The sequence below is a fragment of the Calliphora vicina genome, chromosome 5, assembly GCF_958450345.1.
Source record: "Calliphora vicina chromosome 5, idCalVici1.1, whole genome shotgun sequence".
Classification (NCBI taxonomy): domain Eukaryota; kingdom Metazoa; phylum Arthropoda; class Insecta; order Diptera; family Calliphoridae; genus Calliphora; species Calliphora vicina.
In genome coordinates this window covers 37789534-37812437 of record NC_088784.1, presented here as the reverse complement: position 1 = coordinate 37812437, position 22904 = coordinate 37789534, and the positions used below count along the sequence as shown (strand labels likewise).

The 22904-nt window shown below is 29.8% G+C and overlaps 1 protein-coding gene across 1 annotated transcript in view; it reads left to right on the top strand.

Moving 5' to 3' along the window:
- Mmp2 (Matrix metalloproteinase 2) overlaps nt 1–14355 on the top strand; it is a 759503-nt gene extending 745148 nt beyond the window's left edge. Inside the window, exons 6-8 of the mRNA XM_065512268.1 lie at nt 8306–8982; nt 13329–13470; nt 13544–14355. Coding sequence (XP_065368340.1) covers nt 8306–8982; nt 13329–13470; nt 13544–14067 — 1343 coding nt within the window. The 3' untranslated portion in view covers nt 14068–14355. The remainder of the gene's footprint in view (nt 1–8305; nt 8983–13328; nt 13471–13543) is intronic.
- Nucleotides 14356–22904: the final 8549 nt, after the last annotated feature.

The window sequence follows — 22904 nt, the reverse complement described above, 5'->3', positions numbered from 1 at the left end:
TACATATGTATGTATCTACTAAACATTAGTGTAATATGTTGCATATTTTAATAATTTTTAAACAAAAAATATTTATGGCATGATGTTGTTTGTGATTAATGGTCAACAGACAGTCAAATTATATTTTTATTTAATTTTTTTTAGTTCGCAGTAAATTGAATTTGGTATTTTTTGGTTAGATATAAAATATATGTAATAAATTTTGAAAAATGTGTCTAATTTTATAATCCCTTGGCTATTGTTTTCAATTTCAATTAATTTATTTAAACCACATTTTCATTCTCTTTTATTTAAATATGTAGTTTATATTTAAAGAATATTTAAATTTAAAAACAAATCTTTTACGCAAATACTCTACTATAAATGTCGTAAACTCTACTACTCGTATAAAAGATGCAAATTAGAACATTAAAAAAAATCTATAATACACTAACTATAATACATACATCTACATATATACATATATTTCTTTATATTTTCGCATTAAACTCTTCATGGTCTTGTGCATTTTTTTACGGGCGTCATAAAATAAAATAAAATGCTTTCTTTAAGAAGCTTATAAATATACAGCATTTTGTCATTATTTCTTACTCACTCCATTCACACTATTTGCTATCGTTCATTTTTCGCCGCTACCAATAGTGAAATGCAATGAATTAAAAAAAAACAAGGAAATGGTTAAAAAAGTAACATAAAAATCCTTTTGATTGATATTTTGTTGACTTGACTATTTATGTGATAAAGGGGAAGAACTACTTAAATACCAGCAAGAAATTATTTTATAAACTAGTCAATAGTTTTACGCTGTTATATGTTTCACCATGAATGGAAATGGTATATAAACAGGCCTGTAACAGTGAAATTAATTCTGTATTTCGCTTCTTCAGAAAAAGTAAAACGAAAATTTCTTTCGGAATGAAATCACTTTCAGTTTTCAAAGTGAAATTAATATTTCTTGGTAATTATTTTTTTTTTTTTCTAAAATTTTTAATCAATTTCTGTACCAAAAACGTCACTTCTTTTGATATGGAATTTATTTAAATTGAATCTTATTTGAATACCAACTGATTTTCGAAAGTGGGTCTTATATGGGAGCTATGACTAATTATGGACCGATCGTCACAAAAGTTTGTGGGATGATTTGTTTATATATGAGACATATTTGTGTTGAATTCTATTTGGATACTAACATATTTTATTTATGCACATTGGAGGGCTTATATGGGAGCTATTGAAAATTGTAGGCCGATCGGTACTAAATTTGTGCTGAATTTGGTTTGAATATGTCTATAATTAAGATATTTATGAGAGCTTAACTATTTTCAGATAGGGCAGTAGTATGGAAGCTAGGAGAAATAGTAGACCGACCTAATCAAATTCAATATGCTCAGTCCTTGGAGCAATATAAAAGTTTTTGCCTGTAGTTTTATTACAATGTTTATATGGACGGACAGACGGACGGACGGACATCGCTTAATCGATTCAGAAAGTCATCCTGAGGAGATTGGTATACTTTAAGGTGGATGCTAGGGTGTAGGGTATAAAAACTACGGAATTGAAACCATTGCGAACAAAAAATAAACGATTTTCAATTTAAAAATTCCAAAAAAATAGTAGATTTTTGCTGTTTTTTGGGCGGAAAGGTGACTTAACTCTTTTATTATTAAAAAAAAAAACTTTCTTTAAAAACATACAACATTTTTAAGGTTTTCTGTAAGGTATCTTTATGGAGAACATTTTGGTATAAAAAACATGACCTATTTTTCCAATACGCTGCTATTAACCTATTTTTAACCTATTTTTTTATAAAAATTTCAACTTTGAGCCACTTGTTCTAAAATCCCAAAGCTGGAAGCAGAAAACGGAAAACTGCATTGAAAACCTTGATGTGTTCCCTATTTATCCTCAAAGTATTTTCCGAACTCCGAAGGAAATGTGGACCCTATTTCCAAAATGGTAAAAATATAATTTTTGGAATTTTCGATAAAATTTTTAGGAATTGCCACTTTAAAGGGCCCATTTTAATAACATAAACTTGGCGTCAAATTTTATCCCGATCGGACCAGCCGTTTAGAAATTCCAGAGTTATTTCCAAAAAATTTTGATTCTGCCCCACTGTGTGAGACATGGTTTGTTCGGTTCAGAAGATATAATTTTGACACGGAGGACAATGATCGTCCAGGCCAGCCAAAAAAAAATTTGAAGATAAAGAATCGGGAGCATTACTCCATGAAGATTGTTGAAAAACTCAACAAGAGCTGGCAAAATCATAAAGAGCTACTAAAGCACCAATTTCAAAACGTTTTCGAGCAGCAGGATTCATCCAAAAGCAGAGAAATTGGGTACCATACGAATTGAAGTCGAGAAACCTTGGAACACGATTTTGCATGTCCGAAATGTTGCTTGAACGCTATCATTTTTCATCGAATCATTAATTGCGATAAAAAATGCAACCATTACAATAAAGCCCGGCCAACCAGCCGAATCAATAACAAAGCCAAATATCCATGGCGCTAAGGTCCTATACACTGATGGACAAAAGTCACCGACATTTCCCTTTGGAATGTTTAAAGGACTACCACGTTATAAATATAATTGAAACACAAAATTTTATTTTTTCAACAAAAACAATAACTCATTTTAATAATACTTCAGTTAAAACAAGACTTTTTAACTTAACCTAATTTACAAAAACGTAGCGTGGCGGTCCTTTATACATCCTAAAAGGGAAATGAGGTGAATTTTCTCCATCAGTGTATATTATGAGCTGCTGAAATCTGACCAGACCATCACAAGGAACCTGCACCGAACGCAACTGATTCGTGTGATGCGAGCGTTGGCGCCCAGAATATGCGGCCAGATATTCCATCATAACATGTTGCAATACCTGTTAAAAAGTATTTAGAATGAAGTAGTTGGGAAGTTTTGCCTCACCCGATTTATAGTCCAGACCGTGCCAGGTCCGATTACTATTTGTTTCGATCGATGCAGAATTCTATCTCTGGGATATGCTTCGCTTTGGAACAGATTGTCGATATTGGATTGATTCGTTCTCGCCTCAAAAGATGAGGAGTTCTTTTGGCTCGGAATCCATAAGTTTGCCTGAAAGATGGGAAAAGATCATAGCTAACAATGACCCATACTTTCAATAAATTTATGTTGTACAAATGTTTCTAAATAAAAGCTAAAAATTTAAAAAAAAATCCATAATTTTTAACTCATACACCCAAATAATTCGTGAATTTTATGGGGATTAAATATTTATAATTGCGGGACCAATTCTGTACTGCTCCATTTCCATCTAAAGTTCACTAGTAGTTATCACCTACAACTTTGAACCAGTCTAATGTAGAATATAATTTATTTCAGTGTTTATTATATTATTTAGTTCATAAATATTTCATGCAATTAATATTTATACGAATATTTTAATATTTTCTTTAATTCACACTTGTCATAAGTTGTACCATAAACATATACGACTCTTTTATAACAAAACATCTACGATTATATGAGAATTTCTGTTCATGATTTTAATGTCAGCTATGAAAATGTTAACATCATGGCGCTGTTTTAATATTTCTCTGGCTGTTATGAATATAAAAAGTTAGAAATTTAATACTTAAATAACAATCGCTAATTTTATTACAAGAATTCATAAATTTGGGTTATAATTTTTTAACTTAAGGCAAATACAGGATTTTAATTTCGGCACAGAAATTCAATAATATTTTTAGCCAAAAAATTTAATTCAATAAAACACACCCTTATATATATTAATGCTACATTGCACAATTAGATATTCGTTAGTTGAAACGCAAATACCATAATTAGTAGAAATGTAGTTTGCCCACAAACAAATTGTTAAATAAATTATCCCACAATCCCATATTTACATCATATTCAATTCAATAAAAGATTACATATCAACAAAAACCCGCTTAAATTTATCACAAAATGATGCAAAATGTAATTAAGCCAACATCAAATTAACAAACTCTAGAAAAAAAAACAAAAACACAACCTGTCCATAAAAACATCATAACATAACGCCAAAAATACGAAAAATACCAAAAAAAAAAACGAGAAACCTAAAATAACAAACATTACACTTCATTCAACCAAATCGAAATCATAATAATGAAATAATAAAAACTGCAACAACTGTTTGAAATTAGTTTAAAATTAACGTATTCTATGCCAACTTTGTTTGCTCGTTTGTTTGTTTGTTTATTTGTTGGTATGAGGAAATGTACTTGCGATAAATTTTACAATTTATAATCTGTATAAATTGCCCAAAAACCAAAAAAAAATACAATAAACCATCCATGAGGCAGGCATTCATCATCAAATATCACATTGTCTGTAGCTGATTTTCCTGTTCCCACTCTTCTTTTAAGACTCTCGCCATGAATGGTAATACAAATTTAGTTTCTCTACAAACGAATTTCCATCACTCACTTTAATGGCGCACAATGAATAGGAGCAAGCAGCTGTAGTGGGGCAAGGACAGGATATTTTTGTTACCTAATTAGCCAGTAGAATTATCCAAGTTGTATTGAATGAAGTGTTGATGGATACACGGGGAAAATATTACAAGTAATAATGTTACAGACACTGAAATTAGTCTATACAATAGGTATTCCATAAAGATTTTGGATCACTGTTACCTTAAGTGCATTAAATAATATTAAATACAAAGTCTAACAAGTAAGAGAGCTATATTCGGCTGTGCCGAATCTTATATACCCTTCACCAAATTATACTTCAAAATAAAATTTTTAAATATTTTTAGGTAAACAAAATTTATTTTTTATTCCAAAGTGGTTTTTTTCATTTTTTTGAAAAAAAAATTTCGAATTGTTTTTTTAATTTAAAATTAAAAAAAAATTATAAATTTTAAAATTTTTGTTTTTTCAATTTTTTTTTTAAATATGTAGCAAAAAAAAAAATATTGGTGAAAAATTCGAGTTAATTTTTTTTTTCCAATTTTGACCCATTGTAGGTCAAACTTACTATGGTCTTATATACGTCGTTGCAAAGGTCTTTGAAATATCTATCAATAGATATCCATATTGTCTATATTAAGAACTTAGTAATCAGATATAGGTCCAAAATCGAGGTTGCCCTGGTTTTTTCCTTATATCTCAGCCATTTTTCGATTTTAAATAGCAACCGAGCCGGAAGAATTCCGGAGATATTGATGTATGAATCGTGAAAGTTATTTGGGGGCTTCGGAAAGTTGATTTCAACAGACGGACAGATAGACGGACATGGTTTAATCAACTCCGCTGTCTATAAGGATCCAGAATATATATACTTTTGCAATTTTCGCATTAGTTAGCATTTTTCAGTGCCAGAATATAGAAAAATTTGTATTCAGGCCACTTTTATAAATATGGGGGATTTCATGTCAAGTGAACCAACCAACTTTTGAAATCGATGTCTTCCGATCGGCATGAAATTTGCACTAAGGTTAGTTCTATTGGATAGTAATTCAGACACAATTATTCAACAAGATCGGTCGAGAACTCTCTGGGTTAGAGCTGGTCAAAATTTTACATTTTGGCCAAACTGTTTTTTTTTTCTCATTCATGTAACTTATTACCTATTGTTCTTAGCAAAATGTGTCCCAAATAGTTTAGATAGCTATTTCTTCAATATTTCGAAAAAAAATGTTTGACATTTTTTTTTTCTCAAAACAAAGCTTAGTTATTTTCCTTGAAGACATATTTGGTCCCGTCGTGGGATGCCAGTGTGTTATCTATTATTAAAATAAATATTTTGTAACTCAAGACATACAATTTTAGATTTTTTTGCAATTTCTAATTTTTTTTTTTTCAAAAGGGGCCTTTTTTAATTTTTATTGTTTGCTCAAAATAAAGCTTATTCCTTTAAGAGCTTTTTGGTTTCTTAGTGGGATGCGAGTGGGATATATCGACATAAGCTTTCTTTGGAGCAAAAAAAAATAGTTCGGAATAAATGTGGATCAAATTTCCAAAGCTTGTTTCCGTCTTCTGATCCCAGCTTTGGGGTTTTAGAACATTTATCACAAAGTTTAAATTTTGATAAAAAAAATAGGTCGAATTCCGAAGGGCGTAGAGGCGACATATTCGAAAAATATGACATTTTTTATACCAAAATGTTCTCCGTAAAGATACCTTACAGAAAAACATACAATTGTTATATATTCTTAAAGAAAGTTTTTTGTTAATAAAAAAAATTTAAGTCACCTTTTCGCCAAAAAAAACAGCTTAAATCTACTATTTTCTGAATTTTTAAATTGAAAATCGTTTATTTTTGGATACATAATAGATATTGATCTGAAATCTTCTGTATATTATTGCTAATTTAGTTATCTAACTAACAACATAATTCGAGTTCATTTTTTCTAAAAGCTCCCCTTATATTTTATAAAAGCGGACCAAGGTATGGCAAAATTTTCCAAAAATATAAAAGTCATTGAAAACGGATGGAAAACCAAAAAAAAATGGCACGTGTTTCAAAATTTTACATGTCGAAGGCACCCCCTACTTTGAGTCCCCATTGCGCCGCCGTGGAACATTTGAAGGGTTCATTTTAATAATATAAGGTCCTATTATTATGAAGTATTCCTTGAGAACGGTGAATTGGCGGAGAATACACTCCGAATACACATTATTAAAAATAATATAGAAATCAAAGAGGCCAAAAGTATATTTTGTGAGGCCAAAAGTATATTTTGTGTAACAGTTCACCATAGCAGAATGAGTCCCCGAATTAAACTCAAAATCCCTTGTGGTGAGAGATTAAAATCCCTTAGTTCAATTATGGCAGGCTGAGTCCCAACAGTTCACTGTGACAAGTTGAGTCCAAAACTGAAGCTCAAAATCCTCTGTGGTTAGAGATGAAAAATATCGCTTGGTACCAATTTGGCCCCACCGTGTAATTTCGTTATACGTGATCCCAGTACATACTCTGAGGTTTCGTCCTACAAAACATAGAATCCAACCAGGAGTGGCAGCATTATCCAGAGGGTGCTGTTGGGGTGTCTAGTAAACAATCCCGTTGTTATCGTAAGGACGCTTTTTTTGAGATATACTAGCTTCCGGGATTTACTCACGGTCAGCGATATAAATCGCTTTGACTGCCTGAGTCCGTATTTAGCCTCACAATGGCGAACTAAATCCGACTATACGCATAATTCGGTTATTTCTCCGACATATCCATATTCATAGATGTATTTTGAGACCCCCTTTCGGAGAAACAAACAATCCGTTCGTTGGCAAAGTGACCATTGAAATCTGTTGTGCCAACCTACAGCAGTCCAACTCCCGATATTACCTCATACGACGGTTAGGACAGGCCAGCTATCCGATATTAGAGCCCCTCTTTAACACAAATGAAAATGAAGTAAATTTCAGAATATTTTCCCATGAGGAGCTCTTCGAAAATTTGCTCCACAAATACCGCTTCAAATCCTCTTGGACCACTAGTGCCTTTCTTTGTATTACCAAAACCGATAGCATGCCTGATGGAACCCTGAAATGGATGTGCAAAATATGGTGAACATAACTGCCCTACTTTTAGAGTGCTTCCAAATTTATGCTTGGTTTTCGAATAAACTAACCTCTACGTAAAGTCAACACATTTTGTTTTTTTTAAAGATTGAAAATGCTTTATGTCTCCTTATATTTAGTAAACTTTAATAGCTAATAAATCATATTTGGATATTTGTAAAGAAAATTTAAGTAGGTTAAACTTTGTCATCAAAGTTTAAATAATTCAAACTCCATAACAAAAAGAAAAACAAACAACTTGTTCTTATTATTGAACGTGTTAAAATATTTGACCAAAACAGCAAATGGACCATGAAAAAGGAAATGAAAAAAAAAATAATTTAGACCAAGCCTCGTTTGTAGCCTTTTAAATGTATGTTTATATGAATAAATGAATTTGATAATGAAATTGATTGATGATTCAATGGAAAATGGAAAAAAATAACAAATATTTAGTATGATGATTGATTGGTTTACTTGGGAAATAGGCAGAGGGTGGTGTTAAAACAAGCAAAACACATGGTACATACAAATTATGTAAGTTGAATGCAAAATTTGGCAAAATAAAAACAAAATTTTTGAAATGCAAACAATAGTACACTGAAAATATTTTCTGGGAAAAAGTTGAAAATAATTTCGAAAGAAAGTTCGATATGTGTAGTAGCATTTAGTGTATCATTCTTACAGTTTTCAGATTTATTTGTTAGTTTTCAATATTGATACTTTTCTATATTAATAACTTTTTATTAAATTTCTTTCCATACCAGGCACTGATTTACTAAATGTAGCCGTGCACGAATTTGGCCATTCCCTGGGCTTGGGCCACTCTTCCGATCAAAAGGCCATTATGTTCCCCTGGTATCAAGGTTATCAAGTCGACAGTGCCTTACCAGATGATGATCGTACTGCCATACAAGAACTCTACGGATCCAAGGTCAAAATATGGGGCTCCTACATACCACAGACAAGACCAACAACTACTACAACCACCACTACTACCACCACAACAACAATGAGACCCTTAGTTTATTATCCACAAAATAATTACCCACATCGTTATCATCCTCAGAATAATCCATATCCAAATAATCCACAACATTATCCCACTGATCGCAATAACAACAACAGTAACAGACATCATCATCAACATCATCATCGTACCCAGCACTATCCATATTACAATAACAATAATACACCATCCCGAAATTATCCCTATCCGGAGCAAAGGCCAACTACAACAACGTCTACAACTAGCACGACGACATCAACTACCACGACAACATGGCGGCCAAGAACTCAACCACCAACACGCCCACCAATCAAAACGACTAAACGTCGCTTAATTCATCCCACAAAACCAAGAAAAATTAAACCGGACAATTGTATGACCTCATATGACGCCATTTCAATGATACGCGGTGAACTATTCATATTCAAGGGCCAGGTGAGTTATACAACTTAACAAAATTTTAATATTTCTTTATTTAAGTTTAACCAAAGAATATAAAATATATTATTATTATATTATTTGGCCTAGGGCCTAGGGGAAAGGGAATCGATACCATTCATATCGATGGTCAAAGGTTGACATCTCGTTGAAATTGAAACCTTTTTTTCTGTAAAGAAGAGCACCCAGTGGGTTAAACTAATTCGGGTATGCTGAATTCATTCGTTTTTTTAGGTTAGCTCGTATTTTCGAGATATACCGTTACTTCGAAAATGGAGGAGGTTGCACAAAATATATTAGCGTAATTCAAACCCGTTTTAGTTTCTGGAATATACTGAAAAAACCGAAATTCCGCAATAAAATTACCTTTAAGTAAGGCTTAACAGCTTTTTAATCTTCGTAGTAGTTTTAGAAATATAAATTTTTTTGGCAAAAAAAAATAATTTTTTAGAAAAATTTCGATATTTTTGGTTTTTAAAACGCGTTAAAAATTGGAAAATTCATATATGCTCCAAATAAAACAAACCCTAAATGATTAAAATCTGTCCACAACTTTTAATTTTATTCACAAAAGATAAGATACGTAACTCGTAGTAATTAGCTACATCGTGCACTGTTTTCTATGTTTTGTACTGCAATAGTTGGCAATGCAGTGCCGTTTTTACATAACGGCAAGATTCTGTAACTTTTCTGTTTGTTGTTGATTTTGAATCCATATATATTATATATTATACATCAACGTATAGGAAATTGTGTCTTCTTTTCAAAAATGTATACAATTTTTAAAACTTAAAAAATTTATAGAAGACTTTTTGTTAAAATGTGGAAAAAAATTTTAAAATGTATTAGGCGATATTTCCTTAATCTTTTGTTTATAAAATCAAAAGTTGTAAACAGATTTTAATCATTTAGATCTTGTTTTGTTTGGAACTTTATTTTCCGTATTCTTGAAAAAATTAACATCGTAGCTTCATTTTTCAATTTTTCATGACGTTTTAAAAAACAAAAACTTCTAAATTTTGCTAAAAAATTATTTTTTGTTTGCCAAAAAAATTTATATTTCTAAAACAACTGCCCAAGATAAGAGTATAGATGAGATGACTCATTGCGTTAAGATTTTTCCGCAATTTATTTAATGATTCAACCTTCCGGCATGTCGTAATATCGAGACATTCCAAAAGTCTTTTATTAAAATCTTCCTTTTTAGATTTAAGTTGGATTATCTGAGCAATTGTCCTTTTCTTCGAACTATTAATTTTCAGAGTGATCCGACGTTACAAGAATACTTATATCCTTCATCAAGCGCTCTTTAACCCAACATTTCCGTCTTGGTCCATTTAAATAATCGTTTAAAATTCGGTGCGACAACTGGTTTATTTTCGGTATCAGGATATCAAATGTCCTGTGCAATATTAAAACCAACAGGCATCCTTATATAAGAGTCATTCTCAAATACTTTCAGAATAAGCATGTGCTTCATCAAGTCATTGGCTTTTATCCCAGAAAAGCAGCCACATTTTGTGGCAATTGTCACTCTCTTCGAACTCTTATTTCCACTCAGAATAAATTATATTATATCTGATTACTCGTGGGTTTATCGGGGCTATGCAAATTCTTTTGACAATAAATAGGGAACATATCAAAGTGGCCCAATGTTCAAAATTTTATAAAAAAAAAAAATAGGTAAATTTACGAAGGGCATATTCGATAAATAGAACATATTTTTTATGACAAAATATTCTCCGTAAAGATATCTTACAGAAAAACATAAAATTGTTATATGTTCTTAAAGAACGTTTTTTTTAATAAAAAAAAAGAGTTAATTCACCTTTTGGCCCAAAAAATAGCAAAAATTTATTATTTTTTTAATTTCCACAATATAATTGTCCGACCCTATAAAATATATATGTATATTCTGTATCCTTATAGATAGCGGAGTCGATTGAGCCATGTCCATCTGTCTGTTGAAATTTGCTGAAGATCTCAGATATCTTCGGGAGCCAAATTTTCAATAATTCTGTTAGACATGCTTTCGAGAAGTTTCCTATTTAAAATCAGTAAAATCGGTCCACAAATGGCAAAATTTTTTTACCTATTTTTGACCTACATATATGTATCTGCATTACTAAGTTATTAATATAGACAATATGGATATCTAATGATTGATACATATTTGAAAGACCTTTGCAACGACATATATAAGACCATAGTAAGTTGGACCTACAATGGGTCAAAAATAGAAAAAAATATTTTTTAACCCAAATTAGTTTTTCTCCAAAAAAAAATTAAGAACAAAAAATTTTTTTTTTAAATTTAAAAAAAAAAATTTAATTTTAAAATAACAATTCGAAAAAAAAAAATATCTCCAAAAAATGAAGAAAACAACTTTGGAAAAAAAATAAATTTTATTTACTTAAAAATATTTAAAATTTGTATTTTGAAGTATAATTTGGTGAAGGGTATATAAGATTCGGCACAGCCGAATATATGTAGCTCTCTTACTTGTTAAATTGAAAATCGTTTATTTTTGGATTCATAACACTGTGCTAGTTGAAAAAACTGTCAAGCGGGGCTGTGGGTTAAACTAATTCAGGTACGCTGAATTCAGTGGTGCTAACCGTTTTTATAGGTTAGCTCGTATTTTCGAAATATACCGTTATTTCAAAATGGAGGAGGTTGCACAAAATATATTCGCGTAACTCAAAAACGTTTTATTTTATTGAACAAACGCAAATTCCACAACAAAATTACCTTTAAGTAAGGCTTGACATGTTTTTAATCTTCGCAGTCATTTTAGAAATATACATTTTTTTTAAAAAAAATTTCGAAATTTTTGGTTTTTAAAACGGCATTAAAAATTGGAAAATGCATATACGCTCTTGATTTTTAAATTCAAATGCATATAACTTTGGATCGTGTCAGTCACGATTTGTAAACAATTCTTTTTTTGTTTGACATATACATTTGTAGTTAGTCCAATAAAAGAAAAAATTAGCAAATCGGGATATATTTGGACCCGCTGTTATCAAAAAACTGGAGGATGGTGGGTAAAAATGTTGATAATTTAATTTTAAAATGCGAATATCTCCTAAGCTATAAGAGATAGTTGATAGCCATGATGAGGTTTTTTGTAGTGCTCGATAAGGAGATTCTATGTGTGTAAGTTTTTTAAAATCGGAACACAAACGAAGAAAGAGGACCGTTTTAAAAATTTATCATACCCGAGTCCTACTTTGGGCACTCCTGACCGCACCTCTGGTAGACTCATGCGATCAAAATTCAAACCTTAAACTCGTCAACACTTCTTCTTTGCATGTGTCAAATTTCATTCAAATCGGATTAAGGGCACTTCACGAAGAAAGAGGACCGTTTTAAAAATTTATCATACCCGAGTCCTACTTTGGGCACTCCTGACCGCACCTCTGGTAGACTCATGCGATCAAAATTCAAACCTTAAACTCGTCAACACTTCTTCTTTGCATGTGTCAAATTTCATTCAAATCGGATTAAGGGCACTTCACGATGTAGCTAATTACTACGAGTTATGAATCGGGTGTAAATATTAGGGGATATTTGTATTATTTTTTGTAAATAGAATGAAAAGTTGTGGACAGATTTTAATTATTTAGAGCTTGTTTTATTTGGAACTTCGTTTTCTACATGTGTAAAAAAATTAAGAGCGTATATGCATTTTTCAATTTTTAATGCCGTTTTAAAAGCTAAAAATTTCAAAATTTTTCTAAAAAATATTTTTTTTGCCAAAAAAAAAATTATATTTCTAAAACGACTGCGAAGATTATAAACACGTAAGCTTTACTTGAAGGTAATTTCGTTGCGGAATTTCGTTTTTTTCAGCTTATTCAATAAACTAAACTGTTTTTGAGTTACGCGAATATATGTTGTGCAAACTCCTCCATTTTCGAAATAACGGTACATCTCGAAAATACGAGCTAACCTAAAAAAATGGTTAGCACCACTGAATTCAGCGTACCCGAATTAGTTTAAGCGGCTGGGTGCCCCTCTTGACAGAAAAAAAGTGTCAATTTAGTGCATAGTGTAATTGATATTGCTCTGAAATCTTTTGTATATTTCAATCTATGTACATATATAAATGTTCACCACATCCATTAAACAAAACTCTAATGAAAAGTGAGCATTTATTTCAAATGCGATTCGTATTATTAGTATGAGTAATTTGAACTTTCTAGGTTTTGGAGATTTTCAGACAGTTCTGAAAAGTAGATAACATACAAAAGAAGAGCTTAAGGAACTTTATATAGATAGACGTTTTAACAATTTCGCTCATTATTTTTTAATACTAAACATTATTGTTATCATTACAGTTTCTTTGGCGCATTGGAGATAGAGGTCTATATCCTGGTTATCCCACCGAAACTAGACGTTTATGGACTCGTTTACCCGAACACTATAATAAAATTGATGCTGTCTATGAAAATCGTGAACGACACATAGTATTCTTTATAGGTTAGTACAAATGAAAACCCTAAACATTATTAAATTACTATTACTAATATTATCATTTCTCTATCCAACCTAGGTCGCAAATACTATGTCTTCGACTCGATCACTCTGATTCAAGAAAAACCTCTGACATCTTTAGGTTTGCCGGCCTCTCTCGATCACATAGATGCTGCCTTTATTTGGGGACACAACAATCGTACCTATCTCTTTAGTGGCACCTTGTATTGGGGTCTGGATCGTGATACGGGTCGTGTTGAATTGGATTATCCACGTGATTTGTCGATATGGGCGGGTATTGGTTACAACATTGATGCTGCCTTCCAATATACCGATCATAAAACCTACTTCTTCAAGGGCAACGGCTACTGGGAGTTCAATGATGGCCAGATGCGTGTTGCCCATCCCCGTAAATTGTCATCGGCCCATAAATGGATGAAATGCCCGCGAAGATCGAATGATGTAGATGATGAATTTACGCGAACGGCACCATTGATCTCGGAAAACGATAAACTTGATTATAATATAAGTAAATCTTCTCAGGCCAGAGGGTCCATTATGATACTAATTTTATGTACCATTTATTCTCTAGTATGGAGTTAGATTTATGTTAGAATGATTAATAGTTAAACATCACATAAATATAGTTAAGCAAACGATAGTTAGAGAACGAGTAAGAGTGAGAGATTTTGAAAACTAAAAAAGAATAATGCCTAAAATTTAGATACACACACGTATACCTACAACCAACATCTATACAATTAAGACTAAAGATGATCTTATAAGATAATTTTACTAACCATATACATATAGTATATTATAGACATATAAATAAATATAAACACAGATAAAATTATTACTAAATATATGTAGTTAAATGTATACAAAATATTTGTTTAGTTTATTTTATTTTATAATTTAATTATATCTTATAACGAAATTCCAAAAATCTACAAGGTATTCGCAATTTTCTACAATTACATCTGTTTAATTTGTAAATGCGAATATCTAAAATGTCATTATTAAAAAAAAAATAACATAAAATTAATTTAAAAGGTTTTTATTTAAGCTTATTTTGTTTTGTTTTTATGTGAAAATACAACTCTGTTTAAAGAATAAGTCTTACTGAAACTTAATTTAAAAGGTCACAATGTTTTGGCTTCCAATTCTGTTTTACATAATAGTATCTTATTCGAATATTTATTCCTAACAGAGTTGTATTTTCATTTAGACATCTTATCAATTATACTACATTTAATATAACACCAACCAAATTATTATATTTATATACAATATTTCATAAATTTTTAACGAGAATTAAAAAATAATATTTTTTATTCTCTTCAAAATTCTATGCAGACGAAAGTATTTTAAATACTGCCATATTTATAAATAAAGTTTTTATCATAATTTAATTAGCATACCTAAAATGGGCACAAATCTAGAACTGAATAAGTAATAAAAAATTGTTTGTCTATTTCTGAATGTGATTTAAATTTAAAGATCAGTTAGGCGATTTATATTTTAAGAAATTCGATTTAAAGTAAGGTCTGTATTATTCTAAGATCGCATATTTCAAAAAGTTTGGATTGTCGATTTGTTTTGTGAAAACAAATTTTGAATTGTTGCTAGCATTAAACCTAGGACCGATATATATTTGGACAATTCACAAGGTCTCTTTTCATGTCATAATGTCCTAATATTTCACAATGGTTTTTATTGTTTTTCAAGCAAAAAATGTCCTAAAATAAGACCTGCGCCGAATGCCTAAGAGTCGGTTAAGCCGAGTTGCCAAGTCGTGATATATTAGGACATTATGACAATATGGCTGATAAGAGACCTTATGAATTGACCAATTATATTTCCAATCAAATTCTAAAATCTTAGAATGTTTTTGATATCGAATTTTTTTGTATACTCATTCTATAAAGAATGCTGTAATTCTTTATAGAATGAGTATCAAAAAAACAATTTCGATATCAAAAAGATTCTAAGATTTTATAATTTGATTGCAAATATAATTCAAAATATTAAAAATCTTAATTGATATCCATTATAGTACCAAAAATATGATTTCCTAAAAAAGAGAGCAAAAACTGGGCACAATTGAAAAGAAAACGGCGTTTGCTTCCAAATTTAGCGGATTTTCCGAATCAACGAGTTGTTTTTCGCTCAAAATCTGATCAGTTTCATCATAAGTTTTTAAAGTAAAGAATACAGGAGCGTATTCAATAATTTTTTATATATGAAGTTTGACATTAAATTTACATTCTATCCAAGGGGAATTCAGCAAAATCGAGCCAATTCATTCGTTTTTATATCCATACACCACCAAAAATATAGCACTTTAGTTTATAACGGCTAAAAATATTATCCTAAAACCCACCTTAAAATATACCGATCAATTTTGTATATGTATGTGTCTTTTTCACCCAAAGAGCGATGCCTATTGAAATTGGTTAAAATCTGTCTATTATTTCACCTAGCCCCCATACAAATGTACCACGAAATAGAACTTTAGCGGTCATAAATATCTGATTTATATAGACATCGGCACAAATATAGCCATAAATAAGTTTTATATCAAATGAAATCACATCTAAAAGTTGTGTGCGGATCGGTCAATAATTGACCCTATAACCCCACTTGTACCATTTATTAAAAGTTACTCATAATGTGTTACGTTTTAAACGATCACAAAGGAACAGAAATCATTGCCATTTATGCAATTTTCTTTTATGTACACGCAGAGAAAAAATATAGTTGGGCATGGTTACTGTAACCATTTCATTATTGTTACAAGTTTTTAACTATATTATAGTCACAGTAACATGTTGTGGTAACCATAATATGGTTAATTTCGGATTCACATGATTGTATCAACCATATATATGGTTACAGTAAACAACTATATGTTTGTGACAACCATACATATGATGAAGGACTTATCATATTATGTTGTTCTCGGCTTAAGGCTTATCATAATCTGAGAACAACATATTATGTTAAAATTATTCATCATAAATATGGTTGCCACAAACATATATTTGTTTACTGTAACCATATATATGGTTAATACAATCATGTGAATCATAAATTAACCATATTATGGTTACCACAATCATGTAAATAGTTACTGTGACTATTATATTGTTAAAAATCTTGTAACACTATTTAAATGGTTACTATATGGTTATTATATTTTTTCTCTGCGTGTAGCTTCTAAATATTCTAAAGCAATACCTTTTGCTTCCATTTTAACACTTTTATTCAAAAAACAAGAAAGAGAGCTATATTCGGCTGTGCCGAATCTTATATACCCTTCACCAACTTATACTTCAAAATACAAATTTTAAATATTTTTAGGTAAACAAAAATTTTTTTTCCAAAGTTGTTTTTTTGTAAATTTTTTGGAAAAGTTTTTTTTTCGAATTGTAATTTGATTTTTTTTTATAATTTTTAAATTTAAAAAATTCGGGTTAAAAAATATTTTTTCCGATTTTGACCCATTGTAGGTCCAACTTACTATGCGTCGTTGCAAAGGTCTTTGAAATATCTATCATTAGATATCCATATTGTCTATATTAATGACTAGTAATCCAGATATAGGTCCTGGTTTTTTCCTCATATCTCAGCCATTTGTGGACCGATTTTTAATAGTAAACTTCTCGAAAGCATGTTTGACAGAATTATTGAAGATTTGGATCCCGAAGATATCTGGGGACTTCAGAAAATTGATTTCAACAGACAGACAGATGGCTTAATTTATATTTTTCAAAAACAGCTGTTAAAATTGAGTGTGAAACATGTAGCATATTTTTTAGGGCAACATTATTTGAAAAGAACATATAAAAGAGATATTATCTAACTGTATCGTAATTAATCAAAGTTCATCAGTAAAATTTTGGAATAAAAGTGGATCTCAAACAGCTGCCATGAACCAAAGTTTATGTCTGATTGAGCTGCCAGTAATACCATCCACAATACAATACAAAAATAACTCTTCAACTATAGTGCGGAGGGTATTATGCAATGTCCGCTCGTCTCCATGTTAACTTGTGCGCAAATTACAGGTCGCATTTTCGCAAAATCACGCGATCAAATTTCATGGTAATCGGGCCATAATTGGGTGGTCGGGCTTGATCAACTATACTTTCGTACTTGTTTTATATAAAATAATGTATCTAGCTTTATTTTCTGACTCATATTAAACCTCACAGTTCCTTAGATAAGTTTTGATTGATTTCACTTCATTGAAGTAATAAGGTCGATTTTAATCTAAAGATATGAACCCTGAATAATGATGTAAAAGATATTTGCAGATGGATCATATTGATTAAAATTCGAAAAATAAGCATCGTGTTTTCTTAAAATACCCAATACTACACCATTTCCAATTATTTCTAAGTGTATTTCAGAAAATTCCAATTGAATTTCAGAATTTTCTAAATGTATTTAAGAATTTTCTATTTGTATTTCAAAAATTTTCAGTTGTATTTTAGAAATTTCCATTTCTAAAATACAACTGAAAATTAGAAAGTCTGAAATACAAATGCAAATTTCTGAAATACAATTGGAAATGGTGTAGTCAAGAGATCAATTCTGAAATCTTAATTTTTAGTGATTTGGTTAAATGAAATATAATTATGATACAATTTCATGATGTCATAATTCGCCACGGTTAAATAAAATCGTATAAATAACTGTGAAAAAAAAAACATTCCAACAATAAAATAATTTTGAATTACATACAAAAAACTTAATCAACTTAACCATTGTGAATGCATTATTTAGACAATTCACAATTTAAAATATCAAATTTAATATGTTTCTAAAGTTTGTAATACAACTTTCATGCTTAAAATTGTGAAAAGCCTAAATATTGTCATTGTAATTGGTGCTACTAGATAAACAATTTTTTAAATAAGACTTAACATAACATAAACTTTGCCAAATTGCTTAAGCTTTGCCTTGAACTGCCCTCTTTACACTGGACATTTAAAAAGAAAAAAAAACTGTTACAGAAACTATATAAAATATATTCTTATTAATTATAATTTTAAATATAAATAAATTTCATTGTTATAATTAAATTTAGTTAAAGAATTTTTTTTTTGTTTTTTTTTTAAATCCCACATATATTTATATATAATAAGAATGTGATATTATGTTAAAATATATTAATGACATCACTATTTCTTTTCTCATACAATAAATTGAAATTGCCTTTTTAACACACAATTAAAAATCGAAATCACCATATAATATTTTTTACATATAATTTACTTATTAAAGCGTTATTATTAGGATAATTTAAGAAACGACTCTATAATTCAAAATAAACTGCACAAATGTCTGCCTTATAAAACTATAAAACAGTTCACAGTTTTATTTAGTTAAAATTGAATACTTTTATCTAAAGAATTATGTTCGTTTGTCCTAAATGAAACTGTGAGTTACTTAAATAATTAACAAACGAATTCTACAATAAAATATATGAAATGTTATAAAAATTGTTAATTAAAGCTTATTTCTTTCTTTCCATCTATGATCTCAAGATTGTTAAAAGAATTTGCTTGTTTTACTCAATATTTCATGAATTCAGTCAATCTATTGAAATGTTAAACCAATATTGCCTTAATATTTACCATAAAATAAAAAAATAGTCCTAAGTCCACAATAATAAATAGAACAAACAAAAATAAAATTTATGTAAAAAGTTACTTTAATAAAATTTAAATTATAATAACCGCATTTATGTGTTTTTATTGAAGGTACATAACAGAATAATGCAAAATTTGTTGATTATAATCTTTATAAATGAGGACGTCAAATTTCAAAATCATCAATGGCCATGGCTTCATTATATGCAGAAAGTCAATTTATATTAAATGGGAAATAAGCACGAGAAACCTGAATTGGCTACTTAAGGCGGTTATCAAACTTATTCAAAAGCAAGTAAGAAAGTATGGTCGGTCAAGCCCGATAATACCCTACACTAAGTAAATGAGCAAAATCATTTTTCTTTTAAAATTTCGATAATTTATTTTCGTAAATAATTTTTGGAAGATGATGGGACTAATTATGGACCGATCGTCATGAAATTAGATCATGTTATTTATGTCTATATAAATGTTATTTGTGTTTAATTTTATGCGTATACCAACATTTTTAAGAGATTTATACTCGATAAAGATATTTTCGGAAGTGGACCTTATATGAGAGCTATGACTAATTATGGACCGATCGGCATGAAATTTGTTTGTGTTATTTATGTCTATACGTTATTTGAGTTGAATTGTATGTCTACACCAACAATTTTAAGGGATTTATGCTCGCGGAAATGTGCCATATATGGGAGCTATGCCTAATTATGGACCGATCATTGTAAAATTAAGTGACAAGATTTCTGTATATATAAAATTTATTTGGGGAGAAATTTGTGTAGATACCTTTATGAATTAAACATTTATGACGGATAAAGTCCAATTTCGGAAGGACATTTGTATGGGGGCTAGGTGCAATAATGGACCAATTTCATCCACTTTCAATAGGCTTTGTTCTTGGTCCGAAATAATTGTATGTACCAAATTTTATCGAAATATCTTCAAAATTGCGAACTGGAAATGAATTGCAACTCATATTTACAAATTCATTTGAATTGGAAATGAATTGTAATTCATTTCTGCCTAATTCGTTTGAATTGATTCAAGTTTCATTCAATTAATTTTTTCAATTCAATGAATTAATTCAAAATTTAGCTAATTCATAATGAATTAAAATCAAAAAAGAATGATTCATTTACAGCTCTGCTTTATATAAAAAGCATTAATATGTTTTTGGCGTAGTAAAGATAGGCAAGGAAATTGGCAATCTGTAAATTGTCTCAAAAATTACTCTCACGAATATCTGATCACGAATATCGGGTCACTAGAAACATATCGCACTCGTTCAACAATACTGTATTAACTCAAAATTTTAATATTTTCAGTAGAGGGCAAAAACTGTTTGTGATTACATTTTAAGAGAATTTGAAAATCCGAATACATCATATTAAGCAAATTCCATTTGAAAATATATTTACATTGTTTTTCTTTAAAATTTTTGCAATTATTGCAAAATAAATCTATTTTTTGAGTTAATACCATTTTTCTGAAACTTCTCGATATTTTTTTGTATTATTTTATCAACAAAACAGTATCAACTCAAAATACAACCAAATTTAAATAAAACAATTTGATTATTTTTAACTTGAATAAAGGCTCAATTCAAAATAATATACATGTATGTATTTCTATTTAAATTTTTGTATTAACTCAAAATAATACCTTTTTGTTGATACAAGGTAGTCAGTAATTATCACGAAAATGGTCTCAAACGTGGTTTTCGAGATGAAAGAGTAATCGGAATACGTTGAAATTTTTACAGTAGATAGATATTGATGTTGTTAGTTGATTTCTTTCAAAAAGTGAATTTTTAAAAATTTTGAGTTAATACAGTATGTTGAACGAGTGCGATATATGTATGGGCAATTCCATATCATCATATGTGACATTTGTCGCCTATAGAGAGGATTAGATTTTGCAAAAATAAGAGTATATGAAAAATAATTTGGTCTTAAAATAATAAAAAGTTCCTTCGAAACATTGTTGACCAAAATATCGAGCGAAATGATGGTATATCGTACGTGACAAGTCATTTTGATGTACATGTAGAAATATGAGAAAATTTTCGAATCGTGAGACTTCATCACATTTAAATAAAAACAATCTTTGGATGATTTTATAATAAATAAAATTTAATATCGTACGTGACAGATTTTTCTTATAATAAAACAATATAAATACATATATGTACTATATAAAAACTAAAAAAAATAATAGAAAATATACATTCGGTTTCAATAAACAATTTTATAATAGCAAATAAACAATCAGAGTCAAAATCATGCTAATTGGGAGCTTAGTTTTACCACAATTTTAGCCTAAAACACGCCAATTAAATTAAAAAATTTAAACTATTAAGTTTGCCAATAAAATGTTGTAATAAGCTCTAAATACTTACACATAGTAATATTTTAGTGTTTTCTCCTATTCAAATCATCTTGAAAAAAAGTTTCAAGGGTTTTTGGGTTTTCAGTCGTTGTAGTCATTCTCGTGGAATTGCCCATATGCTCTTTGTAGTACAGAGATGGGTCAATTTGTTACCTTATACATTCCAGGCAATCTAACGTGAAGTCAATTGTCAGTTAAGTGTCTCTAAAGGTAGGCTCACACATGGCAAATATTTGACGAAAAAGTCGTAACCACTAAATAAAATATATTTGAATTGTCAAAAATCAAACAGCATCAAATATTTGATGCTGTTTGATTTTACAAAACACTTGTAAGAGTAAACACGTCAAACAAATTTATACTAAACAAGTAAGAGAGCTATGTGCCGAATCTTATATACCCTTCATCAAATTATACTTTAAAATAATTTTTTTTTAAATATTTTTAGGTAAACAAAATTTAATTTTTTTTTTTAATTGTTTTTCAAAATTTTTTTTTTTTGAGATTGTTTTTTAATTTTTTTTCCAAATTTTTTAAAAAAAATTTTTTGGAAATTTTTGATGAAAAAAAAAATCGGGTTAAAAAATATTTTTCCCGATTTTGACCCATTGTAGGTCCAACTTACTATAGCCTTATCGTTGCAATGGACTTTGAAATATCTATCATTAGATATCCATATTGTCTATATTACTGACTTAGTAATCCAGATATAGATCAAAAATCGAGATTGTCCCGGTTTTTTGCTCATATCTCCGTTATTTATCGACCGATTTTGCTGATTTTATATAGCAAACTTCTCGAAAGCATGTCTGACAGAATTATTGAAGATTTGGATCCCGAAGATATCTGGGGTCTTCAGAAAATTGATTTCAACAGACAGACAGGTAGACAGACGGACATGGCTTAATCGACTCCGCTATCGATAAGGATCCAGAATATATATACTTTATAGGGTCGGAAATGAAAAATGTAGAAATTACAAACTTATATATACCCTTCTCACGAAGGTGAAGGGTATAAAAAAAGTGGTTACGCTTTTTTGAGTAAATATTTGCCATGTGTGACCCGACCTTAAGTAATCTGGAGTGTGGTCACTTTAAACGTTTTGTGCATAATTCGTACAAACTGGTTTTATACAAATTGTGTTGATATAATTCTCATACAGTTTATTTTTATTTTTACTTAAGTACGCTGATAACCCATGTAACATGAAGTCAATAGTCACTTTAGTGTCTTTTAGTAACCTATAGTGAAGTCACTTTAAACGATTATTTTGTACTGCACTATAGAAAGCAATCCATTGGAGAGTTTTCTGAGGAAGGTTTGTTTACAAGCAATCCTTTATTAGACTGTCTATGATATGTCTTTTTAGCTGACTATTTGAGG